Source organism: Exophiala viscosa (assembly GCF_022695815.1).
Source record: "Exophiala viscosa unplaced genomic scaffold EDD37scaffold_14, whole genome shotgun sequence".
In the NCBI taxonomy this organism is placed as follows: Eukaryota; Fungi; Ascomycota; class Eurotiomycetes; order Chaetothyriales; family Herpotrichiellaceae; genus Exophiala; species Exophiala viscosa.
In genome coordinates this window covers 31,672-58,400 of record NW_026944366.1, presented here as the reverse complement: position 1 = coordinate 58,400, position 26,729 = coordinate 31,672, and the positions used below count along the sequence as shown (strand labels likewise).

The following is a 26,729-nucleotide window of genomic DNA, read 5'->3' as shown; positions in this document are numbered from 1 at the left end:
GAGAGTGTCACTCCACGACAATCCTACTGAAAGGCGTCCCTTGAGAGAGGATTCTGCCCACGCCTTTACGAGAGACACGAATCTTAGGAACAATATAACTCTGCCGGTCGAGCTACCTTGAGGCCAGAGTCTGCTCCGCAGTGCAGACTCACGGTTTTGATATCGGGATGGAGTCCTCGATAACCCATAAATGTGACGTGCCAGGTGGATTGGTACAACTTATAGGTGATATCATCATTGGACTTCAGGATCAGTATGGAAAAAAGCTACGGGACTCAACCGCAGTGGGTTTAGAGTGGTTTGTTCAGATCGACTTCACATTGATGCGTTTAGATAGACCATTATGGATATATATCTATATATTAACTACAAACAGGAGACTGGAAGCCTACGGTCCATCCCATACTGCCCATTATTATCACCATTACAACTAACCCGACGCCGGCGCTTGTCGATCCATATATCCAAGAATGACTTCTGCGTAGAGAATTCAGTTCGGCGACCCAGGTGCTGACCGTGGTCAAACATCCGCAAAATCCGTCCATAATCCCTTGCAACACAGCGCATGCGTTGGGACTCGACGCACCAATGTTACCGGCATGCTGTAGATCAAACGCCATCCCAAGCACTGCAGTCCCAAATATGTTCACCACGAACGTACCCAATGGAAAGGCCGGAATGATGGCATTCAGGTGTTTCGATGCATAAAATCGGAGCAGACAACCTGGTGGCGCAAAGACAAGCGGGAAAACTGCTCGAAACCGCCAATGTACAGCATTGCCAGGTGGCCATATAGCCAGAAACACGGCACCAAGCCAGCACCCGATTCCCAGGACGAAAGCAATCGGTTCTAGCACATACCGAGCAAACCTGACAGGTATAGTAGGGGTGATAGGTTGAAGCAGCAGCGCGAATTGCGCGCCCACATTTAATGCCGCCAAAGAAATCGCCGGGTGCAGGATTAGGATGGCCAGTAAGGCGAGGAACGAGAAGCCGCCGTTCCTCGAATGGACTGTGGTCTGAGAGTGATATGGCGAGGTCTCTGACGGACCCTGGAGATCGTTCGTCAGGGCGAGAAAAGCGTCGCGCATGAACGACGAGAAAGAAGTGAAACTGCCACAGAAGCCCGTCGCCAGACCAATGTACAGAGGGATAGTCTTCTTGACCTTCCCATGGTTCGAGGCCGGGGCTTTGGGGTCTGGCGAACCCCATTCCTCTCGGAAGAGACGACGGTCTTCGGCGAGAAAACCCATAATGAAGGAACCGCCTAGATTCGCCCACAAGACGCGCGATGTCACTGGTGTGCCTGGGTAGAGCGTCACTGCGTCGACACCGAGGCGAGCCAGTGTGCCGAGGAGCGAGAAGAATATGAGCCATGATATTGTGGCCATTTCGCCTGTCCAGGGTGAGGGTTTGAAGTCCCGTGCTTCTTCTTCGGGGGCAGCCTTGTGTTCCTCCTCCGGACTCGTGCGGCCGTTGGCAGTCTCTTCGTCTGAAGGCCTTTCCCTCCGGTCTGCAGGCTCTCGGGCCGCAACTTCGCCTAGTGCGGCTTCATGACTTTTCCTTCGAGATCGTGATGTGCTCCATCTGCGCACCGCCTTTTCTAGTGATTCGCGCTGCGGGTCTTCGAGTTCAGCGGGCGGTGGCATCGTCATTTCGGTTAGATCCTCCTCTTCTCCATTAGAGTGTCTCCCGTGCCTGCTTTCTCGATGGACCTTGTCTTCCCACGACGGCCGCCTGGGGTCATTGTGCTGCGCGGGTGGTGGCATGACCGTCTCGGTAATCTCGAAGCTCTCGTCATCGTTATCGCCGTCGCCATTCTCTGTAGATTCTTCCTTTCCTGCTCTTCCTGAACTTGTGACCGAGTTGTAGTAGGTAGAGGCAGGCTGAGCGACGTCACTGGTGCCGGGATGCTTCCCCGAGCGCTGCTCGCGGACAAGACTTGTCGCACTGTCGTCCATTGTGGTTAAGGTCGCGTGTGCGGGCGATTCGCGGCATCCGTAATCACGCGACAGAAGATGTCTGCTCTACCAAGGTCGTCGAGGTGTTTTGGCGTGGAGATACGATGTACTTGAATAATAATATGCCGAAAGTAAAGCACGGAGCAGTCAAAAACAATGAACTCGGTCGCATACGCCAAAAGCACAACGAGGTGGCTCTATCGTCACACTTCACTGTACACGAACTTGGCCCGGAGGCGTGTATGATAAAGTGATTGGGATAAAAGTATTGACAACTTCATCGGTACTTTTATGGACAATGAGGATCGATCGGAATTGGCCGTATTCCCCTCCTCTGACCCTTTGTTTATCCTTATCGCAGATGTAACACAGACGCTCCCCGCGGCGTGGCTCCAACAGCTAAAGCAATGCGCTTTTAAACCTAACCACGTACCATCCCTACACTGTCCGATCCTTACGTTCCTTTTGCGTGTTGTTCTGATATCTTAGGACAAGCCCATCGTTTTGTTTTCGCATAGAAGCACTCTCCTTGATCATGGCGTCCAGTCTACCCTCCAATGTTCACATCTCCAAGCACCCTTGCCTCCGCGCAAAGCTGTCGCAACTGCGGTCCAAATCTACCACTGCTCGCGACACCAAAACCCTCGTCCACGATATAGCTCTGCTGTTGGGTGCAGAGGCTCTTTCAAAACTGACAGTCGAACCAGCAGGGACGGTAAGTCCTCGCCTCAACTGCTTAGACACCCCCACTGATGAGGTACCAGGCTGACCCTTGATTGATACAGGATGTGACACCCATTGGATACGAGTATACCTTTGAGACCATAGATTGCAGCAAGATCACCCTGGTTCCGATCTTGCGAAGTGGACTTGGAATGGTAGAAGGTGGGTGAGCGCATGCTTGACATAGCCTTCATGACTGACCGTGGTAAAGCCGTTCAGACGATCCTCCCTGAGCCTGTATCCGTACACCACCTTGGACTGTTCCGCGAGAAAATGACGCTGCAGCCTGTCGAATACTACAACAACCTTCCTCAGTCAGAGCACGCTGTCGCGAAACTAGCCATAATCGTCGATCCTATCATTGCAACAGGGCAGACCTGTCAAGCTGCGATTCAGTCATTGAAGGAATGGGGTGTTGAGAAGATCATTGTGTTGAGTGTGCTAGGCGCCGTCCCTGGTGTAACAAGAGCTGCCGAAGAATGGTCTGAGGGAACCGAGCTATGGGTAGGAGGTCTTGACGACGGTTTGACCGACAAAGGCATGATTAAACCCGGACTGGGAGACATTGGCGACCGTCTTTACCTCACGATCGGGAAGTGAAAGGTGATATTTGGATGTGTGGTGAACAAGTTGGTGTCGAGGAATGGTGCGTGATGTTGCTAGAAATCACCAAGCTTTCATCTGAGGCACAGGATCGCTTGATGACCAAAGATCCTTTCGACCGTGCCTTCTTGTTTGAGAAGACTGCCTAGCCACCGTCTAGCACCGTCCAGGTCTTTTGCGCCAAACTTGACAAGCACAAATCCTCGAACTTTTGCTGCGGTCCACAGAAGACCGGCTTCGTGCGCTGTTCGCCGCGACAGCTCCGCGTCTGTTGGCGGTGAGCTCTGACCTATACTATCATCTGTGTTCCAGTTCTTTGCTCCCATCCTAGGCTGAGCTGCAAATTGCTCGGTGATGAAACCCGCCAGGTGTTCGAATATTGGGCCATACACAATCAGCGTTCCGAAAACGCCCATGTCGTTTGAGTTGGCAACGAGGGTAGTGCCGCTGATGTCTTCGTCGTGTAGCATGATTGCATCACGAAGCAAAAGTCTCCCTCTAGATTGCTCGTCATATTCTCTGACTTCGTTTCGCCCTTTCCAACTCCAAAGATTCCAGCTCTCACCATTCGCCCGCCGACCTTCGCTCACCCAGTCGAGCACTAGCAGATTGCTGCTGCCATCGGGTTCCACATAGAAGGTTTGCTTCTGTTCGTAGACGCTCTCCGCAAATGGCTGAGTTGGGTCAGGTAGGTAGCAGAGAGCTGCCCCAGCTCCCACCTTCACATCAAGGGTCTGCTTACTCACCACAGACCTTTCTGCCGACTTGAAGATCTTCGTGCTGCCTTGAGTAAGTAGGCAGAGCCGTGTGGCATCCTGTAGCTCGATCTTGAGGTTGACCTGGTCTCCGCCGACAAGTCCTCCCCCGTAGGTGAGTAGGAATGCAACCGTCACGTGCTTGTCGTCTTGGGCAGTATGCGGCTTAGGAGCGATGAGTTTGAGCGGGTATTGGTAGCTGAATGTCTGTAGATGTTGTCTGCCAGGAGGCAGTAGAGAAAGAACGATCTCTCCGGCTCCAGGCAGAGACGAAGAAGGTGCAAACGGCGATTTTGGTAACGACATACTTCCTCGTTCAGCGCATACGTACGAGTATCAATCCTGCATCTTGTGGACCCTACTAGATCTTCGCCCAAGAAACAACGATGATGGTCTCGAGAAACAGCAAGCTCCTCCGTGGTGCTTCATCATGCTTGTGTCATGACAAGAGGCACAGTGCAGAGTGCCAGAGTGCCTACGTAGATACCCTAGACCACAGTAACCTAACCTACTAGGTCTAGAGAGGTCTTGGAAATTTGCTTAACTAAGTGTGGGGAGCCGCGACCCTCTCAAACACTGTGGCTAGGTAGGTGGTGTCACTTAAATGTTAACTGCCAACACAAACCCTCTCGCATCCCCTCCACTCTAGCATTAATTCGCGTCACGCGTTTTTGCCATGCGGCGTGTTGTTTCCTGATCCAATCCCGCAGCCAACTCTTTACGACGAATTCCAACTGCCTGCCACGGCCGACTTTGTATTGCTACTCGTGTAGATCAGCCCTACACAATCGCTGGCGTTTGCGCGTCACATCTGCCACCAACCTGCTGCGGAAGGCTGCTTAATCCACGGTTACTACGTGTATGCATTGAGCCATCCCGAACCGGCATCATATCGAAGAAAAATGGAAGTCAGTTCCAGTGCTCCAGATGGCACAGCAGAATCTCGACGCAGATCTGGAAGAGTAGTGCGAAAGCCTGACGTCTTTGCGGAGGAACTCTATGATGGTAGCCTTCCCACCAACGGCACCACCAAGCGAAAACGGCCGGCCCCTGCAACGACAGTAGACAATGAACAAGATGACGACCAAGAAGATGAGGACGAGGAATCCGAAGAAGACGAAGATGAAGATGAACCTGATGAGGAAGAGTTGAAGGCGCAACGTAGGGCAAGGAGAGCGAAGCCGCAAGCGGCAAAGCCTGCCACCAAGAGAGCAAAGACTACCAATGGCCCAAGTACAACATTGGCTTTTCGTTCAGCCGATGCACAGAAAGGAGCTGGCAGTAAAGCAAGCAAAGCTCAAAAGGCACGCGCTCGCCCGAGTCAAGCGCATCAACAAGGTCTATATGCCGAAGTCTTCGGCAAAGGACAGTCGCCCGAAGATGCATCGTCAGTCTGGTTTCAGTCGGTTCAGAGCGATAGTGTCGCTGCCATCCGAGACCTGATCAACTTCGTACTCCAATGCATCGGCTGCGACTCCAAAATCGAATCTCAGGACATTGAAGACTTGGATTCAGTGCCCACCAGGCTCGGTGATGTACTACAAGAATATGAACAGCAAAAGGCACCAGACTATCCTCTGGTCTCAAAACAGAAACAGTATGCTGGGTTTCAGACCGTTCTGGAAGAGTTCTTTAAAGCCATCATCAAGGCGCTGCACGTCTCAGGGGCTTTCTACGATCAGCCTGAAGTCTATGATAATATACACGTCTGGGTTGCAACAATGTCGGGCGCAAACTACAAATCCTTCAGGCATACATCCACAATCATCTCGTTGGCAATGAGTACTGCTCTTTGCGAGGTTGCAAAAGAATTGCAGGAGACCATGGCAACACTGAAAACCCAGCTTGACGCCGAGAAGAAGAAAAAGAGCGTCAACAAAGCCCGTGTTAAGACTATTGAAGCAAGCCAGAAAGACACAGAAGCAAAACTTGAGACCATCGACACTCAATTACGAGACGCGTTCGATACTGTGTATGTTCACCGATACCGAGATATTGAGGAAAGAATCCGAGCTCCATGCGTCGCTGCGCTTGGAAGTTGGATTGTGCTATACCGCAAAATGTTCCTTGAAGGTCAATTTCTGCGATACCTGGGATGGGTCCTGAACGACACCAGCTCTCAGACCCGACTTGAAGATGTAAAACAGTTGAAAATCCTGTTCAAGAACAAACACAACATCGCTGCTCTGAGAGCTTTCACAGACCGGTTTCGACCTAGACTGGTGGAGATGGGAGCCAGAGATGCTGATGTCAGTGTCAGAGTTGAGGCCATTGAACTTTTGGACAGGTTACGTGACGCAGAGCTGCTGGAGCCTGACGATATTGACACCATAGGACGGCTGACATTCGACAGCGAGCCACGCATACGAAAAGCCGTTGCCAAGTTCTTTGTCTCAAATACTGAAGATCTCTACAAAGCCACTGTTGAGGACTTCGACGAGGCTCAATATCAGGAAGCTCTGCCTACGGAGGACGACACAGATGATTATCTGGTGCCTTCGCGGTCGTGGATAAAATTCAAATGTCTGGGATCAATACTTGCCGGATATGACAGCGACGAGGAGTCATTAGATGGCGCAAATACTCGATCTCTTCCCATGGATAACTCAAGTGACTCTCGATACACGCTTGCCACGCAATCCATCTATCCTCATATGAAAGAATTGCATGAGTGGGAGCTACTTGCAGGCTACCTTCTCTACGACCATTCTTCGATTCCAGCATCTGGTGGAGAAGATGATATCAACATTCAAGTACAGCAAGCTTACCAATTGAGCCCCGGCGAAGACATCATCTTGCTGGACGTCCTCCATTCTGCGGTCAAACAGCACCTGTCATCCATCCTGGAACCTTCAAACAGTCGCAAAACCAATGCAACCAAAGATCAGATTCGAGAAAAACAAGAAGCTGCAGCACAGAATCTCACTGAGCTCCTGCCTAAGCTTCTCAGCAAATATGGAAGCACCCCTCAATCTGCTTCATCTATTCTTCGAATCGAGCAGTTGCTTGACATTGGCCTGATAAATGACTTGCAAAGTGGTGAGGCCACCTACTCCGCTATGCTTGACGACATCAGTAAACAATTCACCTCTCATTCGGACAAGAAGGTCCTTGCTGCAGCAAGTGTCGCCTTCAGAAATGCCAGGAATTATGAGCAGAGCAAAGAAGCGGCCGACGCTAAGGTTCACGAAATCTGGACCGAGTCTGTCACGACACTTGCCGGCCTCCTTCAAGGCAAGGAAGTCGAGAAGAGAGGCAGCTTAGCCAAGTCGACACTTGCTGCGGTGGTCAATGTAGCGCTGAGACTCGCCGAGCTTGCCGGTGTGTATGACTGCAGCCATTTAGTTGAGTCCAAGCTGGGCTCTAGCACGAACAAGAAACAAAGAGGGAAAGCGAGCGAACAAGGCAGTCTCATCGACCTCTTCCTCCAGCTTCTTAAGCGTGGTGAGCCCGACGCAGACACAACAGATGCCTTTGCCGAGCTAGAAGATCAGCTGTGTACTGCTCTCATCGAGCTTTTCTCACGCTATTTCCGATGGAAAGTGTTTGGCTTGAAGAAAGCCATCTCCGCCAATGATGTGGGCCAGCTCTCAACGAGGTCACTTTCCGAGTTTGCTATGACGAGGACAGCATTTGTGCAGAACGTCGCTCCAATCATTATCCTGCGCACGCCTTTGGATCCTGTACGCTACAATGCCATCCTGAATGTGCTAGAGCTGTTCGCGCTCTTTACTACGATCAGAAACATGCATTCAGACAAGGACGAACTGGATGAAGACACTGAGCGAGACCTCAACAGCCTCATCACCAACATGCCCAGCGACATTGTCCGAGAAGTCATGGTCACACATGAGAGGTTGGAGAAGTCATTCGCCAAGAAGACGCGTAGAAAAATCGAGACGAACGATAAACGCAAATCCAAAGATCTGGTCCAGGACGATGAGGAAGACATCGAGAAGCCGCCCGAGGACTCTGATGATGAAGCAGAAGACTTGGACCTCGACGAGGATGATGACGAGGATGGCTTTGAGGGAGCCGGCAAGGGAGCAAAGAAGCAGGCTGCTCTTCTAGCAGAACAGAACCTGTGCGAGTTGACAAGTAAGATCATCTTTGCACTTGTCGGGGGCGCGATCAAGGACGAGAAAGTCAAGCAGAGACTCATGCTGAATCGGACAAAGTTGGGCAAGAATTACTCAACGTTGCTTTCGTATCTTGATGATAAGAAAGACAAGAAGAAGGCAAAGGCGAATGTCAAGGCTGACGCGAAGAAAGGTGGTGCAGATACTGCTAGAGCCAAAGCGCCGTCGAAGCCTGCCGTAGGGCTGTCCGAGGAGATGGTCGTTGATGACGATATTGAGGATGGTGATGATGAGGATGAAGAAGAGGCGCAGAGACGGCGCGATTTAGAAGAGGTCGAAGATGATGAGCAGGAAGAAGCTGATGATGAGGGTGGACGCGAGGAGGTTGAGGAGGATATCACAGGTGATTGAGCGGTGTATTATACTATGGCCGTTGATGAATTCGGTGTTTTTCGAGCATCGCGCGAGCGAGGATTTGCCTTGAGCTGGATGTGCAGCAAGACAGTCACATAAGATTGTGTGTAATATGTACGCTGCGATAAAGCGTTCTTGATTGCTTGGTTCTGATCTCCTATCTTTTGTCTGTTTGTGCTTTTCATACAACTTGCGTGTCTGAGCACCACACGCTCTTCATGACATGATCTCATCTGAGCACCACGAGACCGCGCCCTTCGAGATGACACTTGCCCGCCATCCCTTCATATTCCTTCAGCACTTCTGCGACACCTCATGGTTTTATGTGATCAACTTTCCAAATGCATTGTCCTCGTGCTTCGGCCGTCCTGATGGTTGGTTATGAGTCGCAGATGCCAATCCCTTCCGCACGTTCAACTTCGTTTTCGCAACCCATATCCATGTAGTCCTCATGTATGAAGGACCGGCCAGCCAAGTAACATACTGGGGCCTTTAAATGGTCGTTTCTGGCTTGCCGCGGCTCTTGGGTCTGCCACCGCTCTTAACACGACGAGCTTCAGGTCGTTGGATGTGGTGGCTTGGGATCCATTCTTCGTTGTACTTCTTGGAGCCGGTGGATACGACAGGGCCCTCGCTGTCCGAAGTGACCTGACCCACATCGATTTTCTTGACTGGAGCAGCAGCTTTCTTTGCTGGCTTGCGCTTCTGTGGGAAGTATGGCGCGATCCAAATGGTGTAGAAGAAGTAGCCGACTCCAACGGCACAGGCCAGAAGGAAGAAGTAGAGGAACAGACTACATGGTGTTAGTTTGTAGGGAGTGGCACGCGACCTGAACAAAAGCTTACAGTTGAGGATCGAAGATGCTGGCGTCGGGCTCGACGATGGTCACAGTACCATTGAAGGCCTGCAGGGTATAGAAAGTGTTGTGCGAGCTTATGACAGCGGCCAAGTTGAGGCGCAGGTCTTGAGGGTGCATGTTTGTCGTGAAGCGGTACGGGAGACTCTGCTTCTCACCGGCTGGAATCTCAATGGCATATTGAGCAGTTGTCAGGTTTCGAACGATGACTGGGTTGGCGAGATCGGGAGACCATAAGCTGCCACCAACAAATTGCACGACGACGGGCTCAGGTTCCTCGTTCATGAAGGAGAGGACAGACTCGGTGGGCTTGCCATTGACAAGCTTGATACCAAAGATCTCTGCATCGGGGAATGAGGCTTCGACGGTGACTGCGAGGGCAGGGCTCGTCGAAGGGCTCTCCAGTTCTTCATCAATATCCTAAGATCATCGTTAGCCTTGGTGCTATTCATTTGTGCGCGGAATCAGACGTGGCTGGACTGCGTACCGCGCCGACCGCTTGGGCGAAAACACCCGCGGCCTGGGAACCGAGGAGGAGGAGAGCGAGATCCAAGAAACGACCCATGACGGAAGAGATATGCGACAAGTACGGAGGAAGGTGGAAAGGGAAGAAAGGGTGAGGTGATGTTTGCGTATGGAGGTGTACAAGAGGACAGCGTATCGCACTCTCAATGACTTGCAGCTATTGTGGAATTTCGAGTTCAGTTTGGGGAAATCTGGCCGCTAACGCTTGTTAGACGTTTTCGGGTTTAGGGGCCCGGGCTGTAGGTAAAAATGACGTTGGTGAGTCTCTTAGGCGTCCTTAAGGAAAAGTGCCCGTTGCCGCCCAGCCTAAACGCGGGAGGCGGTGCCTGGCGACCACTTTGTTCTGCGAGCAACCAATCGCCCTGGCTGCATCTCACTTGGAAACGCGCTAGAGCACCTGCAAATCCGTTCCACTAAAAAGTTACGCGTAGGATCTGATTCCCCAGGATCTTCGAGGCACAAGAAAAAAGTAATCGGTTCCTGCGCCTGGCACATCAGCTTCACCGCCAACAAGCCTTTTCCTTTCTTTCACTCCTACACAATCTACTTACTTCTCTCTAATCTCAACTTGACCTCCTCGACCATCCTCAATGCCCGACATGGCTCGCTTCGATCCTTTCTCCCCAACCTTCGACCACCCTTTACTTAATTCCAGCCCCGACTACGGTTCTCGAAATGGCACATTCATTCGCCCGATTGGTGTTGGTGTTGGTGGCGGCCTGGACTCACAACTATCTTTCAGAGAGCGAAATAAGCGTCTGAGAAATCTTGAAGACGAGAAAAATCAGTTGATCGAGGTACGGACAGTCATTGGACTCGATACATGCCTTGCAGCCTAATGGTTAACGCTGGTTGCAGGACTTGTTGTACCAGCTCGAGAACACACAGAACCAACTAGATCGACTACAATTGGATAACAGCCGAGAGAGTCAATATTCTAGAGATGCTCAACTGCGAGAAAGCGCCCTTCAAGAACAATTACTACAGGTTAAGATGATAATGGTACGCCAGTCCAGCAGCGTGTCGGTACCAGAGGGCCCAGGATTAACAATAGCTCTAGGACCGGAACTCATACATCGCAGTTCTCATCGATGCCGACCTCTTGGTTTTTACAAAAGAACTCCTATCCAAGGGTGAAAAAGGCGGCAAAGAAGCGGCGAACAATATTTTTACCTTAGTGACTGCCTTCGTGGCCGACCATTTACACCATTTGGAAACACCAAAGATTGTTGTACGAATCTATGCAAACATCAAATCATTATCCGAAACCCTCGCTAGGTTGAAGATTATCGAGCGGCCCGCGATATTGGACGATTTTGTACGCGGCCTCAACAGTACTCATCTACTTTTCGACTTTGTTGATGTTGGCCCCCGAATGAATGCCACAAAGGAAAAGCTCAGTGAACAATTCAAGACGAATCTTTACGATTGTCATTGTCATCAAGTTTTGCTGGGATGTGGCAGCGACGGCCAATATGCAACTTTGCTCGAAGAGACGTTGAAAGACTGCTCAGTGCTTGACCATATCACTCTTCTGGAAGATGTACCCTTTGAGAAAGAGGTTGCCACGCTGAAGGAGAATTTCAAAACGACAAAGTTTGACAATGTCTTCCGTACAACGAAGCTGGGTCCCGTGCCATCTCCACCAAAAGGCCCATTACAGGCGGTTACTGCCACTCTACCAGCACTCTCACGTGTAGAGTCGAACACCACGAATGGTACCAGCTCGGGTCCAAGCACACCTGGCATGACCTGGGCTTCCATGACTGCGCAACCTGCAATTGCAGCATCGAAAGCGACAACTCCAGGGGCTTCCACACCCACCTCGATGAAGAGTCCCGAGCCAATCGTCTCAAAACCGGTCACCAAAGCCATTGATCGCAACCGTCACGGCCAGAGAATCGACAAGGTGGACTCATCAATCCCAAACCATGAAATTCAGCGAATCAAGAAACTCAAGCTCTGCAACATTTACTACCTTCAAGGCTCGTCCTACTGCACGTCGAACAATTGCTCACACTCGCATACCTATCCATTGTCCAAAGGAGAACGGAACATCTTGCGGGAAGTGGCACGAATGACGCCGTGCTACTACAAGCTAGACTGCTCTGACCCCGAATGCATCTATGGTCATCGATGTCCGCAGAATGATCCCAACAAATCTGATTGTTGGTATGGGGACGCTTGCAGGTAATTTGCAATTCTCACCAACTAGTTGATGGCTCGTGCTAACAGTTTTGTCTCCCAGATTCAAAGACTTTGGCCATGGAATTGACGTCCGTGTGGTCAAGACGACGAAAGTTTGACACGAAAGCAAATCTTCACTGGAAGTGTGTTAGGTTTGACCAGTCTACGATTCTCCTCTCCCTTTTCCGCTCATCTTCCAATGCAGGCGCATCACCTAATGGCGACCTACATCAAACGGGCTGGTATCTTGTGGAGTCGGTTCATATGTTGCATGACGGCGGCTCGAATTTTGCGGTCTTAAGGCGAATGGGACGGTTGGTCTTGAAAGACCCTCCCATGCGGAAGCATACTGAGATACCCTGTTTTTCTTTTCTAATCTACTGGTCAAGTTTCTGGTTTCTCACAGCGGTTCCCACAGCGAAAATTGACTTGATGAAGTCTCCCAGCCGACTACTCTGGGATGGGTGCTCGCCAATAGGGCTAATAATCGAGCTGTCCAGGAATGCATACTGTTCGACCCCATGATATCGCCGTCATTTCTGATTGCGTTCCCTGCGAGATATGCACTCCGACCTCTCTACTGACTGGAACTAGCGTACCTGGAGAAGCCAGACAATCAAGCAGAAACCTTGAATGGTCTAGGCATGGATCAGTCGAGCGATCGGTCCTCAGCAGGTTTGCATAGCATTGAAGTTATGCTACTTGTTGAGATCCATGGATGTTCAGCCTCGGCTCGGTACTCGTTGCATGCTAAGTATTGTCTGGGCGACAAAGAGGCAAGGCTGTCTTAGCCTCCAGCACATACTCCCAAAGCTACATTAAACCTCTTTCCACAGACCCAACTACCGTACACCAGTCCCATGCCCTAATTGTCATGACGAAAGACGCACAATCAAAGTGCTAGCTTAGCGAACGCAATGCATGGGCCGGCCACGAAAATGCTCTATTGTGGATGTTACTATCGCGCGCCATATCCGCGACGATTGACAAGGCAGGTGTGCCCGAGACGCAACTCAAAGAAGTCGCTGCTATGTCATGCAGCCCTCCAGTCGAAGACCATAACGGCATCAAAGGCCATCTTGTGGAGTCCAGAACTTCATCCACCGCTTGTCAATGGTCCCAGCGTCGAAGTCCTTCTTGTCGTGGAAGTGCAGATCGGTGCTCAACCTGATACGCCCAGAAGTGTCCTGGTTTGCACCGGCTGAATGGATGGTGTAAGGCAGATGGAATACCACATCACCCGCTTCATAATTGGCGACGAGCCACCTGAACCTTTTCTTCTTCGACAGATGTGCGTTGTCTTCTTGAAACACCGTTGGGTCCAACGAGAGTACTCCGGTGGCAGTCATATTACGGTTGAAGGCCGAGATCTTCTCCTCGATGGAGAAGTCCTTGGCCCGCTCGTTGAAGTCGTTTTCGATGCCATCGGCCAGCTCTGTGCTGTCCTCCAGATAGAACAATCCTCCACCGCTGGAGCCGACATCGCCAATCGGCACCCAGGCAGTCAAAAAGAATGCCTCTCCGCCTCGGAGGAAAAGCTTGTCGTAATGCAAGCCGGTGCTCTTACCTCCAGGGATGTTATGACGAAGCATCGTTCTCATCAACATGACTTCTTCGTCCCACTCCGTCAACTTGCGGACCATGCTGCGGAGCTTGGGGTGCGCCACGAAATCCAGGTAATGCTGCTGGACATGGGCTGCCACAAGGGCCTGAAGCTCCTCTCCTGTTGGCTCGCCACCATCAATGCCATTGTGCATGGACACATCCTCCGCCGAGTTGTAGATCCCATCAACAGGATCCGTACCAGGCTTCAGCAAGCCAAAGCTTTGGAACTGAGAGAAATAGTGCTCTCGCATCTTCAGAACATCCTCCCGTGGCAGCAGCCCCTTGATGAAAACATAATCATCCTCGAACAGGCGCCGGCGCATTTCAGCGAATGGTGTGTCGGCAGCTGTAGGGCGCAACCAGCCGAGCTGAGCTCTGGAGACGGAACCTTCTATACCACTCAGGCTTTCCGGGAGGCCTGAATTAATGGCTGGGGCCCTGGGCTGTCCTTGTACTTCCACAGTTGCCATTGCGCCCGTCTGATGAGCGACGTGTCCAGTGCTCACAGAGGAGACGAAAGAGGGGGTGACGGTGAACTGGACGGCCAGGACATGCCTACATCTTATATCTCTGGATGCGGGAAGTGTGTCCATGTCAATACTCGTACCCAGCGCAGATCGAGATCTTTCGCGCAGGTCGCCTGATGTGGTCAATCAGGCGGACATTACGGGTGGAAGTGAGTTTGCCCAGAATGCTTCCCTGAGTCGAGCCATCCTTGCCTTGGGCGGCATGCCTTGCTGTTGACTCGAGTCGTCCATCTGATAATTCCGTCAAGGGATATCGGTCCTTGCACGGATGTCTCTGACAATAACGGAGTTCATCAGCGTGGACTTCTTTGTGTGGTGGCTTACTCGTTGATGCTTCTGCGTTCCATCTGCGCACTTCGAGATGACCACGTTGGGTTCCTTATCTCTTGGAAGTGTCAGAACGATGGGACTCTCGAGGACAGGAACTGCATTTTCAACGTAGGGTGGCCGTCGTCAACAACGCGAATGATGCAGCAGACAGGCGCCGGACAACAAGGAGCAGTGAACCGAGGGACCAAAGGTGCTTCCTTCATAATCATCGTTAGAAATGACTTTTGTGGTTGCGGGTTTCTTCACCTTCTTTTCGTCCTGGATTTCACTTTCACTTACGCCTTCCTTGCAAGTTCACCTCCATTCCGAGTTGCACCTTCACCTCCACCTGCGGTAGGTTGCATTCAAATCACACTCTCAACTCAACGTCAACCCCCTCCATCAACCCTTCCTTGCAATCGTGCACTTCTGAGCTGAGCATCATGCCTCCTGGCACCAACCATTTTTATAACGAAGCAAGACCCAAGCTTGACTCTGTCAGGTTGTTGCAAATGGACGACATCAGCGAGGTTCAAGATTACACGCAAGAAGAGCTGGAACGCATGGCTGAGCTTAGAGCTCAAAGAGCTCAAGGACCTTGGCGCAACCCTGAGGAAATGGACCCGGAAGACTGGGAAGTGGTCCATACTCCGGCGACACCAGTCATGGCACCATGGGACGACAGCTCTGAAACTGATCCGGATCAGAACTCTGATGATATCTCGCACCAAAACACCCCTGAACCATCCGCAAGTGCCTCTTCGACTGATATCCTCACGACACCGGTCATAACACCATTCAGCGATGATCCTGACGTGGGTCAGGACTTTGCCGGAAATCCTTACGGAGACGAGGAGGGCAGGCCGAATGTATTGGCAGAGGCGGAGCGAGAAGATCTGCACGACGACGAGTCATCGGACGAGGGAGAGTTTTCAGACGACGAGGCGGTTGACCTTGCTGCTTTCCTCTGAGCATGCCGGGCGGTCTCCAGGAATTGACTGTAAACTCATGAAAGAAAAGAAGCTCACCTATCCGTCGGTCAATGGCGTAGGGCATGGTGACGAAAACGGTGGAGCGATTCTGGCATGGTCAACGGCAGCATCATACGGGCTTTCACCGAAGGTTGATTTGTATGAGTACGACCACACTGGGCACGAATGGGACGCCGAAGAACTTGACGAAGTGAACCACTGTAAAAGGCACCTCAAGCAAGAAGGAAAGCGGCTCCAAAATCAACCATCATGCTACTGTACGTACAAAAGGTCAGAGAGGAATTTTGTACTCCATGATTTCCCCAGGTGATGCTTAAGCGGGCCCTAGGCTCGTTAGGCTTATCAGTGGGGAGAATGGTGCTCTCTTGAGTTTTGACAGCAATTGATGCTCCATCTCTTAACCTTGCCATTTTTCTGCTTCTCTCCCCTGTCTTCCCCACCTCATGAACTCCGAGCTCGACATCCCCGACTTCACCAGGCTTCAGCCGAGGTAAGCGTGTATGGCCGAGAGACACGGAGTTCGAGGTATCTCAATGAGGTATGTCCATCGTTATCAACATTGCCATTCCCACGCGTACACATATCATCGCCAACAGATCCATTTAGAACCAAATCAGTCCACCTCTTGACAGTCCCTCAGCAATGCCTTACTCTTCTCCCTATCCAGATATAGACATCCCCAAGCAAAACGTTCTCTCATACCTGTTCCCTCCTGATAAGCCGCTGTCTACCAAGCCACTATGGATCGATGCGCAGAATCCTTCTGTGAGTTTGTCGCAAGCCCAGATGCTGCTCTGGATCAAAAGGCTTGCTTTGGGACTTGACAAGCTAGGTATCAAAGAGCAACAAGCCGTGATGGTTTTCACCCCCAATCACATGTATGTCTGCGCAGCGTATCTGGCTGCCGCTGGCTCGAAACGCTTATTCACCGGGGCTAACCCTATCTACACTGTCAATGAGGTTGCCCATCAGATGAAAGCCATTGATGCAGCTGTGGTACTTGTTCACCCCGATCTCCTGGACACCGGCATCGCGGCAGCAAAGCAGGCGAACATCCCCACAGATCGACTGTTCATCTTCTCGGACACAGAGTCTCCAATCACACAAGGTGTGCGTGATTGGAGATCATTTCTCGCTTCAGAGTCAGAAGCCGAGTCCTGGCAATGGGACCCGTTGGACGGTGAAGCTTCATTGCAGACGATTGCAGCCATCAACTTTTCCAGCGGCACGACCGGCCTTCCAAAGGGTGTTTGCATCTCCCATCGCAGCCTGATCACAAATGCTGCTCAGTGTATTTTCAACAAGTTCGAAGGGACACAGTACTCGCAGAACAATCCAGGACCAGAGCGTTGGCTGGCCTTCCTTCCGCTATATCATGCCTATTCACAGCTCTGGACCATCAACATCGCCTGCAAACTTCAAGTTCCAGTGTACGTGATGGGCAAATTCAACTTCGATGATTTCCTGAGATATATCGAGCAATACAAAGTCACGGCGCTACAGGTGGTGCCGCCCATCATTGTCATGCTAAGTAAGCGGCCTGAAACGGCAAAGTATGATATCAGCAGCTTGAAACACTTGTTTTGCGGAGCGGCGCCCCTAAAAAGCGAATTGCAGAACGAAGTGAGCAAACGATTCAATCTGGTCATTTGTCAAGGTTGGGGCATGACCGAAACAACGTGCGCTGGGATCATGATGCCAGGCATGACCAAGGACTTGACAGGAAGTATAGGATACCTGATTCCTAATACCGAAGCCATGTTGGTCCATGACGACGGCAAAGAAATCACGAAAGATGGCGAACCCGGCGAATTGTGGCTTAGAGGACCTCAAATGTTATTATCTTATTGGCGAAATGAGAAGGCTACAAAGGAAAGCATCACGGAGGACAAGTGGTTTAAGACTGGCGACGTTGCCATCACTAAGAAAGGCTTGTGGTGGATCGTGGATAGGAAGAAGGAGCTTATTAAGGTCAATGGCCTACAAGTTGCTCCCGCTGAGTTGGAGGCTGTACTGTTGGAGCACCCGGACGTCGCGGATGCTGCTGCTGTTGGTATCACAATTCACGATGAGGAACTTCCTCGGGCGTACGTTGCGCTGCAAGAGCAAGCTAAAGGCAAGACCACGGAGGAAGACATCAAGAAGTTCGTCGCAAGTAAAGTCGCTAAACACAAACGGTTGGAGGGCGGCATCAAGTTCATCGACGAGGTTCCCAAACTCGCAAGCGGCAAGATTGTGAGGAAATTGATGAAGGAGTGGGCCAAACAGGATGCCAAAGAGATCGAAGGCCAGGTCAGAGCAAGACTCTGATGGGATGATGGCTTCTTTGTCTGACACTCTTGAACAAAGCATTCTTGCTGTCAATGTCCGTCTTTATCGGTGGTCGTATCATGCTTTTCGCCGATATAACGCTGTGTGCCTGGCTAGTGAGCCTCGACGATGATCAAAACCCTCAAAGATCGGACCAACAAATGCGAAAAGAACGAAGCCTTGATGTCTAACGAGCAAGGAAGTACCTAGGTAGGACGCCGCACAGCAATCCGAACTCAATGTCAGGCCTTGTGGGCAGACGGCAAGCTCCCGTGTCTTCGGTGATGTTTGACAAACAATCGGCAATCCGTGAGCAGCAAATGAAGTGAATATGCTGGAAACAACCGGCGATCTTTTCACCCAGCGGGCGAAGTCGGTCTACTGATCACACATGACATCGATTTTCGACTTCTCTTCACCTTTCTCTCACTTGGCTCCTACCACACCCTTGCATTCAATTTCGCTGCCTGATTGCTTGACTGTTCCTTACTGCCTTTGCCAATTCGCCGAGCTTTGTCCTCTGGCCTATTTCTTCTCGTTCACACTCCCTTCCCTGCCATTACATTAACCTTGCTCCATCATATGACAATCGGCTGGCTCTTTTTCAGTCAAAATGACACGATACTTCTACGATTGTCGCGTCCGAAATGACAACGTCGTCGAGATAAGCCGGCCGAATGGAGACGAGCAGCTCGAAATCTCTTTCAAGCGAACAGTCAGAATCCCAGACAACAGTGACAAATTCAACCTGCCCCCTGATATGGGTAATTTTCCTCTTTACAAACCCGAGCAGTATGCTCAATCCCTGCCAGAGAGCATTGTCGCCAAACGCGGAATCTTCCTGCCAATGTATCGTAAGTACTACTGCTGCACCTTGCAGTTTACATGCATACTCACTTCGCCCACAGAACTTGAGGCGATGTGGATCAACTTCGAGGCTACAGCACCGTTCGCGGTCAAGGTCTATGCCGGGTCTATCAACGCTGTCTCGGGTCAACCTGTTGCCAAAAGCGATGCTAGCAAGGTGCATCGACAAAGCCTTGTGTCGCAGAAGGCGTCCGTGCAAGACTACGTCGTTGTCCCTGGCCAGAAGTCGTTGGATGGATTTGCAACCGACAATGGACTGGTACGACAGTTCGTTGCTACAAAGCTAGGAGACGGCTATACCGTCGAGGCCCAGGTAACAGCACAGGAAGTGTATGGCGGTCTGCAAATCGAGGTTACTCCGGCTGTGGTTACTGGCCAGGACCGTCAATCCCCAGTCCAAGCAAGCGTCAAAACTCTGACCGGGAACTCTCTGACGCTCCATATTGACAACCTAACAACGGTGGAAGACTTGAAGAAGGAGATCGACCGAGAGAAGGTATACCGGAGGATCAGCAAAGATGTATTTTCGGCGGCAAACAAATGGTGGACCGTAAGTCAGCCTGCGGTGCTCGAATATCGGGTGTTAACAATTCCAGATGCCACGGCTTTTTCCTATACTGGGGGAATAAAGGTCCGTGTCCTCCATCAAGCTCTTGGTACACACTGCAGTACTAACTAGGTTGTGCAGGACGCAGCCATGCAAGTGGTGCTGAGATTACGTGGTGGCGGTACAGTGCCAGGAGCTAAATCTAAGGAGATGGGGTTAGCAGCTGGCGGCTCGATCAAGCAAGTCATCGTTCCGGACGGGTACCCAGTTGCAACTTGGCATAAATCCGCAACAATCGTCTTCAATGTTCAGCTTCTTGATGCAGCGAATTTCGAAGCTGTCACTGGGCTCCTAGCACCAGAAACTCCGATAACCATGGACACTTACGCCGAGCTTGGGTTACCGTTTTTCAAACTTCATGAGCATCCAAGCGGTGTACACGGTTCGTTTGAGCAGGTGAAATCTGTGGGAGAAATGATTGGTACGAAGGAGCAGACGGTGAAGGTCCCGGTGCATCATATCAACAAGCCTACAGCAGTCAATGCGCATGATCAGCCGAGGAAGAACACCCCTGACACAAAGGTCGCTGATATTACAAACCCAGCCGGACCTCTCGAGGATTTTCGTCACATTGCCGAGCTTGCGAAAGAACTTCGACTTATGAAGCTGGCTAAGTCGGATGACCAAGAGGACTCGGATGGCCAAGGGGACTAGGAATTCTAGGTGCGTGACCTGGTCAAAGGTGTCTCCATGTGCGAATCTGTTGCGGAGAGGAGTCGTTGGAACTGGACAATGGTCTGTCTTACAGACGTAGCAGGACCAGCAAGTTTGGTCGGATGCTGACTTGGAATGCATGGATGGTCGACAGGAGCTGTGTATCACAAGGACTGTCGGCAGCACGGCGATGCGTGATGTCAGAGCGACGGTCCATTTGATAAGGTGACTATGGGACGTCGAATGTCAAGATAAACTTGAGCTGAAGGACGCCATTGAAGCAATCGAGGGATATCCGTTGTTGGGCAGGTAGAGGAGATCTGATCACAGTCGCAGGTAGCACAACACCATGAGCAGCTCGTGATTCTCCCTAGTAATGCTCCAGCCAAACGATGGAGAGTGTGAACATCTCGATAAGGGGCGTCGGTGGCCGTGAGGGATGTGGACAAGGCTGATGATCGACGCTAAGATAAGACAAGTCAAGATAGGAAATTCATGACTCGTGGAATTTTTCTGACACGAGTCATGTGTAGTATTCGCAACTTCAGGTTCGCAGTCTATCCTCAACCACTGCCTCACCTAGACTAATACCGCGACCTACAACTCTTCCACAAGCAATTCTCGATGGCAGACGCAGACGAAGATGCCATCCACATCACCCCGGCGTCCGGTCATGACGACCTCGAGGACGAAACACAAGATTTCCGCTTTCTAACTCAATTGACCTCCTCCAGCGCTGGGCAAGCCGTTATCCCAAAGCGCGGCACGAAAGACTTTGAACCCAATCCTACTCGCTCACAATCATCTGCCCTCGATGCCTCCCGCCTTGCTATGCACACTGCCTTGAGTGCAGTTAGGGTGCACTCGGGAAAGAATCACATTGTAGGACAATACCTGCCCGACGAAAATGACTGGAGGTTTGACGACAACGGTTCTGGAGTAAGACATGCAAGATGCGTAGTGGTGCCGAGGTTCAAGAGCACACATCTCAAAGTCATGGGTGTGGCTGATAGATATAACTGGACCTGGTTCCTACCAGAAGAAGCACTCTTCCTACTAGAAAGAGGAAGTCTGGACATCCGATGGCCAGACATGGACGGGCCGGAGCATGACGTACCTGAGGAAAAGGAACAGGATTCAGACGATGCAGAACATCCCACGGGCTCTGCACAAGACGAGGTCAGCACACAGGATACGGCCGAGCAGGAAGATCATCCAGTCGCACCCAAATCTCGAGAAGAGCCAGATTTGAAGATCGGCGAACTTCCCATGAGTCTACAGGGTGCTTATGCTAGCTTCATAGGCAAAGACGGCTTGACATTAGAGCGGTACAGCGTCTACGCGGCGCTGAAAAGAGCAGGCTATGTCGTCCAACGAGCGCCGACATGGCACGACGTCGACCCTCCCCGAGCAAATGGGGACGCCTACCACAACCCAGACCAGCCGCAAAATCTCACAACAACGTCTACTCGTGACGCATCTCAGCCTCTGTCTTCAGCAGCAGCCATAATCCACAGACTGGTTTCCTGGCTCTTTCAACCTCGCGGCGGTGAACAATCATGTCCAGCCCTAGGTCCCCTCGTCGCACCCGGCCTATACAGAAACTACGCAGACATATTCCGCTCACTAGCACTAATACCATACCACGACGCATCGAGCACATCGAGAGCTGCTTCTTCTCCCCAACCGTCACCCCCACAACCACCCTTCCGCGTCCACTTCCACGTCTGGAAACCCGTCAACGCACACACATACCGCAAGACCGCCCCTCCACCACCAGACTACCGTATCGTGGTCGTCGACGCGCGCACCACTTCCGTGCCCACCCTGACACAGATTGGGCAACTGCTTGACACACAGCCTGAAGACTCCCTCTCGAAAGAGAAGGGGGGTCGACTTGAGGTGCGGATCAAGCATGGAAGGAGGAATGTTCTTCTGGCGATCGTGGACATGGGTGTGGTAAGCTATCTCAGGCTGAGTGACGCTTGTTTTGGTGCGGAGAAATTGTTCGAGGAGAAAGCCAGGTCTGGGTCGAAGGGTCAGCGACGAGGTGCTGGTGGTGGAGGTCGGGGTGGTGCGAGACATGGCCAGGGGAGGGGGCAAGGCCAGCCGAAGGGCAAGTAGACTTGATGCCGGTCGTGTGTTCACTGGCAAGGTTACCTGACGTGTGATGACTTGACGAGCTAGAGGTGAAGACTGAGCACGGGCAAAGATGGCGAAAAGCAGGATATGATAGAAATGATACCCCATATAGACAGAACGGCGGCCTAGGCAGAGGGCTTTAAGTATGGCATACAATACAGTACAATACGTTTTCCTACAATAGAGATATGATAGCAGGATGTGTAAAGACGTAGACGCCAATTTGAAGATGTGTATGAAATACAATTTTCATGAACAGGAGTAGATATGATCTGTCTCCCCCTGAAAGAACGTCCGCTTCTCAGCATGGAAGAAAGGCCAGGCGGACTGCCTGATGATCTAGGGAGTTTTGGGGTCTGATCTTCCATCTTCTATAGACGTCGGCCTGTAGAGAAAACTCGGGTCGCGTATATGCTTGAGATGGGTTGGAATGTTTTTAAGGGGAAGAAGGGGTCTGGAAGTATGGTTGAATATTGGGCTGAACATCCAGCTTGTGGCCATTGACGAGCTCGAGCTATCGTGGCAGGGCAGGTTATGCTTAGCTGATGATACGCTGGATGCTTTCCTGGATCGCACTCCAGCATATCATGTCCTCACCGACGTGCTGACGGGGAGTGACATTGATATGCTTTTTCCCGCAGTGCTGGTGACATGTCGACAGAGGGTGGAGTTGCCTTCTCCCGTTTCTGTTCACCATTGCTGACTTGGTGTGATACCCATTAGACATTGAGATTGTTGGCTTGCAGCCAAGCCCTTGCGAGGTGCTGTTTTGCCCGGCATTGAGAACCCACCTCAGCGGCAGGAACCGCCTTACATCAGAGAGAGCAATCAGCTCTGGCGATAAATGTGGACCGCCAGTGTCCGAAGCATGTGATGGTTTGAGTGTGCTCGACCTTTCTCGGAGCTTTGGTCGACCTTGTCCCGGGGTTGAAAAAACTCTTCTCCCGACTATACGAGCTCACTGACACTGAGCCCGATCTTGAAATTCAATCTTTCTTGACGTGTCATAGCAGCTCAGGTAATCAAGTAATCAGCCGCCATGAGCAGTTCCAGGCAAAGCTCAGACGGAATGTCCATATCAGGCACGCCTTCGCTGTTTCGGTGTTTCTCGTTGTAGTAGAAATATTCAACCACCTTTTCTAGGACGATACCGTTGATGTTTTCGAGGTGACAAATGCCGGTCTGGGCTTCGCTGAAGTTGTCTGTGACCCGTGTGTTAGTCGTGTCAATTGGCCGACGATGACAGAGCTGAGCCTACTCTGCATGTCCAGCATGCGGCGTATGGTGGCAGATACGCAAGCTGCTGAACGCCGCACATGGAATTCGAAGCCATCGGAAGACACCAATGTCACGAAAGGGGACGGAGTTCCATTGACTGCCGCCATGGTGCTGCAGACGGATCAAGGAAGATGGTAGATTCCTATCAGAACTCTGGGTTGACTGACGGCCTTCGCACACAAGCAGAGAAATAATGCTGCGGCGAGGAAAGAATTAAATGTAGATGGAGAAAATCGGGGCAAAGCGGCAGAACGCGTTTTGGTCGCGTTAAATTAAAGCAGCGGGCGGTGCTCCCCTTCGTGCCCCCTTCTAACTGCAAAGATAGCAGCGACGTGATCAACGATGGACAGTCACGCCCGTCACTGTTCGACCCAGATATTCAGGCTGTATGTCACTTATTGCTCGACAGACAAGCTACGCAAGGAACGTTCTGAGATGTGGGCGCTGGCTCTATCGCTTCAAATTCAGCTGTATGCGTCTGTTACGTTGCGTGGTATCTCAAAGCAAGGCATCCTTCCCTTCTCTCAGGTGGCAGAAATCATGCCTACTTCCGCCTAACTCGTCGGCTTCATCTCGCGTGATCTTCAGCTCTGATCTCGTAGTCCTACATGCCCACTACCACCTTCTTGGTGGCCTGCTCTTGAATCTCAGCTCATTCCGCACCGCGTAGCTGCTCATCTTCTGCACAAGACTGGTGCCTGGGCCCCTGAGCTCCTGACATTCCCAGAAGCCCGCTTCATTGACGGGATGGAGAAGTAGGTGTTGTGGTGGACATCTCTACTCGAAGCTTGGTTCCAAGCTCATGTGACATCCCAAGCAGCAGCTTTGTTTCATGATTATTTGCCAGAACGATGATTCCGGCCGAGTTTGCCAACCTGCTAATCGTCGTCCGCGATCAGAAGCGTCCCATCATCCTCATCAATCACAATAGCATGTATTTCTGAGTTCTTGGCAACTTCAGCCGCCATGGGTCCTTGTAATTTCTTTGCTGGAGCATCAATTGTTGCGTCTTCGTCATCAAGTGCTCGTTTCCGCTTGCCAGTTGACTGTGCAGGAACGGAGACGCCATTCGTAACCTCAACATCGTCGTCGTCATCACCATCGATTCCGTTCGCAGCAGCTTCTTTCTTCGGCCTCCGCGGTACGTCGAATGCCTCGCCTTCCCTCTCGATGAGCTCAACACTTTTGGTCTTATCTGTTGGCTTCATTGCCTCAATTGCCAATTGCAGATCGATCCTGGGTTTCTCATCTTCTTCGTCTTTGACCAAAAGGAAGCTTGCATCCCCAATACCCAGGTCTGTCAACTTTTGTTCTAGGTTGTCTTCCAGGTCAGGATCATAGATCAAACCAGCCTCACTCAAGACTGTTATTTCCTCTCCATACCCCAGCTTTGTCCGGAGTATGTCGTGAACCAGGTCATTCAAGGTAGCTTTCTCAATGTCGACGTGCACTCTAGCCATGGCTACACTGCAGACAGCACATTCCGGGTTTGGAGCTTCTAACCGATCAGTACTCAGAGCTCCATTCCACAGCCACAGCCATTTTGTTCGAGCATATTCGCTCTTCAACACTTTGAACGATTGCATGACGCACAATCCTGCGACCATGGCATTGGTCGTTGCAATTGCGGGAATGATATTGCCTGCCATCTGCTTGATGTCAAATTTTGACTTGGGCTCGATGCCAAAGATTATGGAGCGCAGATTACCTGCTGCAGCAACCAAGTCCATCGTATCGTCGTCGTCTTTGTCGAATGATATCGTAGGTGCTGATTGACCCGATTTCATAGCTGCTGCTTGTTCTTCTGCCAGTCTCTTGGCTAACCGAGCCAGACTGTCCTTGAACACGAAGAAGTTTTCTGGGGTTGACCATACACGCTGACCAGCTAAGAGAACCGACTTGTCCAAGGCTGAGGCTTCCTGTTCCAGGGTTTCATAAGATAGAGGTTCCGGCGCTTTCTTGTCTTTCCACATATCCTCCATGTTCGCCAGTCTTTCGATATCCTCTTTGAAGACCTTGTCAAACACCAGTTTCGCAAAGTCGTCCGATCCCATTGAGTCTCTGATTTTCTTCAATGCTTGCGCCTCCTGCTTTAGTTTCTCAATTTCTGCAGCGTTTTCCGAATCTTCGCTCTGGTCCACATCCGCCGTTTCGTCCTCGCTCACGCCAAAGAGTTCTGGAAGGAGATAGCTCTTCGCCCAAACAATGCAATGGATGGGTTGGCTGGGAGTGCTGCGGATCGTACAGACAGGATATGAGATCGGCGTAGTCTTTGGCGTGCAGTCGTAGCACGCGGTCTTCCCTTTTTTGATCACCTGCACTTGGCCTTTGAAGCCTGTGGTGCCGGACTCGATAAGCGGGATATCGACAGCCAAACACATCTTGTTGACATGGCGTCTCGCCTCCATATTGTCCAGCGCATTGAATACGAGGTTGAAGTTCGAGAACCATTCTAGGTTGAACTGCTTGTCCTTGATATTTGCGTGATATGCGACCAATTTGACATTAGGATTGAACTTTTGAGCCACCTCTTTTGCGACCAGGGATTTCGGTTTCTTGATGTGTTCATGTCTGAAAAGGAACTGTCGATTCAGGTTGCTTAGATCGATGGTATCGAGATCTATGATGTGGATTTCGCCGAAGCCTGTAAGGACGAGATTCTTCAGGAGCTCGCACCCAATGCCGCCTGCGCCGACGAGAAGAACCCGGGACTACAGCAGGATACTTAGTCAATGATCCAACAACAACCTCGCAAGACTCTCACCTCCTTGACCAAACGTTGCGCCGCTCCCAAGGACTGTCTTGCAAACTTGTCGCGCGCCATCGTGCTTCGTTGGCTGTATTAATTGATGAGGTAGAGTTGATGGGATTCAGTGTGGACAGGCGGAAGACATCATCGACCCGGAACCAGAGGTGTGGAAAAAGGTTTGCTCCGGGAAAGACACGGAGGGAAGAGGCGAAAGTGAAGAAAGCAGAAAGAAGAAAGCGCACCCTGAGGGTGGTGAGGCTTGGGATCGTCGGCAGGTGAGAGTAATGTAAAAGTAGAGATCAACGGTGGTTTGACTTTACGATCAGACTATCACCAGTTTATCCGGCTGAGGTGCTTAGCGATGGGCACTGCGCTAGGAAGACCCTGCAGGACAATTCACCAACCTTACCGCAAGTAAGTCCTACGTGACTTTCCCGGCAAACGCCCCCAAGAAGCGACATTATGGGCGGCGATGCGGCTTGTGGGCAAATTGAACCAGGGCAGGGGAACGACACACTGACCTAAGAGGGCGCCCACGGTGCCTTGCATAAGCCCACATCACATGATCTCCGCAAACAGGGCCGGG

The 26,729-nt window shown here is 51.3% G+C and overlaps 12 protein-coding genes across 12 annotated transcripts; 6 read left to right on the top strand and 6 right to left on the bottom strand.

Annotated features, from left to right (window-relative positions):
* Positions 1-362: 362 nt before the first annotated feature.
* On the bottom strand, positions 363-1,391 carry EDD37DRAFT_570090 (CrcB-like protein-domain-containing protein; the record flags this gene model as incomplete). Its single annotated transcript, XM_062814257.1, has 1 exon — positions 363-1,391. One exon carries the CDS (start codon positions 1,389-1,391, stop codon positions 363-365), a length of 1,029 nt encoding a protein of 342 aa, XP_062665840.1.
* An 880-nt stretch (positions 1,392-2,271) lies between these two features.
* Positions 2,272-3,323, top strand: EDD37DRAFT_181083 (uracil phosphoribosyltransferase). The gene is made up of 3 exons (XM_062809962.1): positions 2,272-2,676; positions 2,747-2,846; positions 2,896-3,323. The coding sequence occupies exons 1-3, from the start codon at positions 2,497-2,499 to the stop codon at positions 3,282-3,284; spliced, it is 669 nt and encodes a 222-aa protein (XP_062665839.1). The 5' UTR covers positions 2,272-2,496; the 3' UTR covers positions 3,285-3,323.
* Positions 3,324-3,361: 38 nt separating this feature from the next.
* EDD37DRAFT_613210 (urease accessory protein) lies at positions 3,362-4,348 on the bottom strand (the record flags this gene model as incomplete). Its single annotated transcript, XM_062815432.1, has 1 exon — positions 3,362-4,348. The coding sequence occupies one exon, from the start codon at positions 4,346-4,348 to the stop codon at positions 3,362-3,364; it is 987 nt and encodes a 328-aa protein (XP_062665838.1).
* Positions 4,349-4,677: 329 nt separating this feature from the next.
* On the top strand, positions 4,678-8,723 carry EDD37DRAFT_181036 (cohesin complex subunit SCC3). The gene has a single exon (XM_062809961.1). It carries the CDS (start codon positions 4,945-4,947, stop codon positions 8,530-8,532), a length of 3,588 nt encoding a protein of 1,195 aa, XP_062665837.1. The 5' UTR covers positions 4,678-4,944; the 3' UTR covers positions 8,533-8,723.
* On the bottom strand, positions 8,637-10,142 carry EDD37DRAFT_641492 (uncharacterized protein). The gene is made up of 3 exons (XM_062817311.1): positions 9,879-10,142; positions 9,381-9,811; positions 8,637-9,328 (listed from the first exon to the last, which is right to left on the bottom strand). Exons 1-3 carry the CDS (start codon positions 9,954-9,956, stop codon positions 9,028-9,030), a joined length of 810 nt encoding a protein of 269 aa, XP_062665836.1. The 5' UTR covers positions 9,957-10,142; the 3' UTR covers positions 8,637-9,027.
* Positions 10,143-10,506: 364 nt separating this feature from the next.
* On the top strand, positions 10,507-12,110 carry EDD37DRAFT_613207 (uncharacterized protein; the record flags this gene model as incomplete). Its single annotated transcript, XM_062815431.1, has 3 exons — positions 10,507-10,713; positions 10,775-10,918; positions 10,977-12,110. 3 exons carry the CDS (start codon positions 10,507-10,509, stop codon positions 12,108-12,110), a joined length of 1,485 nt encoding a protein of 494 aa, XP_062665835.1.
* A 1,060-nt stretch (positions 12,111-13,170) lies between these two features.
* EDD37DRAFT_569968 (uncharacterized protein) lies at positions 13,171-14,178 on the bottom strand (the record flags this gene model as incomplete). The annotated part of the gene is made up of 1 exon (XM_062814252.1): positions 13,171-14,178. One exon carries the CDS (start codon positions 14,176-14,178, stop codon positions 13,171-13,173), a length of 1,008 nt encoding a protein of 335 aa, XP_062665834.1.
* A 1,800-nt stretch (positions 14,179-15,978) lies between these two features.
* EDD37DRAFT_180924 (4-coumarate-CoA ligase) lies at positions 15,979-18,248 on the top strand. Its single transcript, XM_062809959.1, has one exon. It carries the CDS (start codon positions 16,179-16,181, stop codon positions 17,844-17,846), a length of 1,668 nt encoding a protein of 555 aa, XP_062665833.1. The 5' UTR covers positions 15,979-16,178; the 3' UTR covers positions 17,847-18,248.
* Positions 18,249-18,459: 211 nt separating this feature from the next.
* On the top strand, positions 18,460-19,974 carry EDD37DRAFT_569973 (uncharacterized protein; the record flags this gene model as incomplete). The annotated part of the gene is made up of 3 exons (XM_062814253.1): positions 18,460-18,700; positions 18,755-19,381; positions 19,409-19,974. 3 exons carry the CDS (start codon positions 18,460-18,462, stop codon positions 19,972-19,974), a joined length of 1,434 nt encoding a protein of 477 aa, XP_062665832.1.
* A 527-nt stretch (positions 19,975-20,501) lies between these two features.
* On the top strand, positions 20,502-22,298 carry EDD37DRAFT_641482 (tRNA-splicing endonuclease subunit sen54 N-term-domain-containing protein). Its single transcript, XM_062817310.1, has one exon. The coding sequence runs from the start codon at positions 20,599-20,601 to the stop codon at positions 22,096-22,098; it is 1,500 nt and encodes a 499-aa protein (XP_062665831.1). The 5' UTR covers positions 20,502-20,598; the 3' UTR covers positions 22,099-22,298.
* A 676-nt stretch (positions 22,299-22,974) lies between these two features.
* Positions 22,975-23,605, bottom strand: EDD37DRAFT_180931 (transcription elongation factor B, polypeptide 1). The gene is made up of 2 exons (XM_062809960.1): positions 23,375-23,605; positions 22,975-23,318 (listed from the first exon to the last, which is right to left on the bottom strand). The coding sequence occupies exons 1-2, from the start codon at positions 23,499-23,501 to the stop codon at positions 23,131-23,133; spliced, it is 315 nt and encodes a 104-aa protein (XP_062665830.1). The 5' UTR covers positions 23,502-23,605; the 3' UTR covers positions 22,975-23,130.
* Positions 23,606-23,830: 225 nt separating this feature from the next.
* On the bottom strand, positions 23,831-26,623 carry EDD37DRAFT_641477 (ubiquitin-like 1-activating enzyme E1 B). The gene is made up of 2 exons (XM_062817309.1): positions 26,159-26,623; positions 23,831-26,105 (listed from the first exon to the last, which is right to left on the bottom strand). The coding sequence occupies exons 1-2, from the start codon at positions 26,216-26,218 to the stop codon at positions 24,273-24,275; spliced, it is 1,893 nt and encodes a 630-aa protein (XP_062665829.1). The 5' UTR covers positions 26,219-26,623; the 3' UTR covers positions 23,831-24,272.
* Positions 26,624-26,729: the final 106 nt, after the last annotated feature.

Coding starts and splice junctions, on each gene's coding strand:
- EDD37DRAFT_181083 (XM_062809962.1), top strand. CDS start 2,497: ATGGCGTCCAGTCTACCCTCCAATGTTCACATCTCCAAGCACCCTTGC. Junction 2,677..2,746: donor CAGTCGAACCAGCAGGGACG/GTAAGTCCTCGC, acceptor TGATTGATACAG/GATGTGACACCCATTGGATA. Junction 2,847..2,895: donor TGGACTTGGAATGGTAGAAG/GTGGGTGAGCGC, acceptor ACCGTGGTAAAG/CCGTTCAGACGATCCTCCCT.
- EDD37DRAFT_181036 (XM_062809961.1), top strand. CDS start 4,945: ATGGAAGTCAGTTCCAGTGCTCCAGATGGCACAGCAGAATCTCGACGC.
- EDD37DRAFT_641492 (XM_062817311.1), bottom strand. CDS start 9,956: ATGGGTCGTTTCTTGGATCTCGCTCTCCTCCTCCTCGGTTCCCAGGCC. Junction 9,812..9,878: donor TCGCCCAAGCGGTCGGCGCG/GTACGCAGTCCA, acceptor CGATGATCTTAG/GATATTGATGAAGAACTGGA. Junction 9,329..9,380: donor AGCATCTTCGATCCTCAACT/GTAAGCTTTTGT, acceptor AACACCATGTAG/TCTGTTCCTCTACTTCTTCC.
- EDD37DRAFT_180924 (XM_062809959.1), top strand. CDS start 16,179: ATGCCTTACTCTTCTCCCTATCCAGATATAGACATCCCCAAGCAAAAC.
- EDD37DRAFT_641482 (XM_062817310.1), top strand. CDS start 20,599: ATGGCAGACGCAGACGAAGATGCCATCCACATCACCCCGGCGTCCGGT.
- EDD37DRAFT_180931 (XM_062809960.1), bottom strand. CDS start 23,501: ATGGCGGCAGTCAATGGAACTCCGTCCCCTTTCGTGACATTGGTGTCT. Junction 23,319..23,374: donor CCGCATGCTGGACATGCAGA/GTAGGCTCAGCT, acceptor CACGGGTCACAG/ACAACTTCAGCGAAGCCCAG.
- EDD37DRAFT_641477 (XM_062817309.1), bottom strand. CDS start 26,218: ATGGCGCGCGACAAGTTTGCAAGACAGTCCTTGGGAGCGGCGCAACGT. Junction 26,106..26,158: donor CGCAACGTTTGGTCAAGGAG/GTGAGAGTCTTG, acceptor ATCCTGCTGTAG/TCCCGGGTTCTTCTCGTCGG.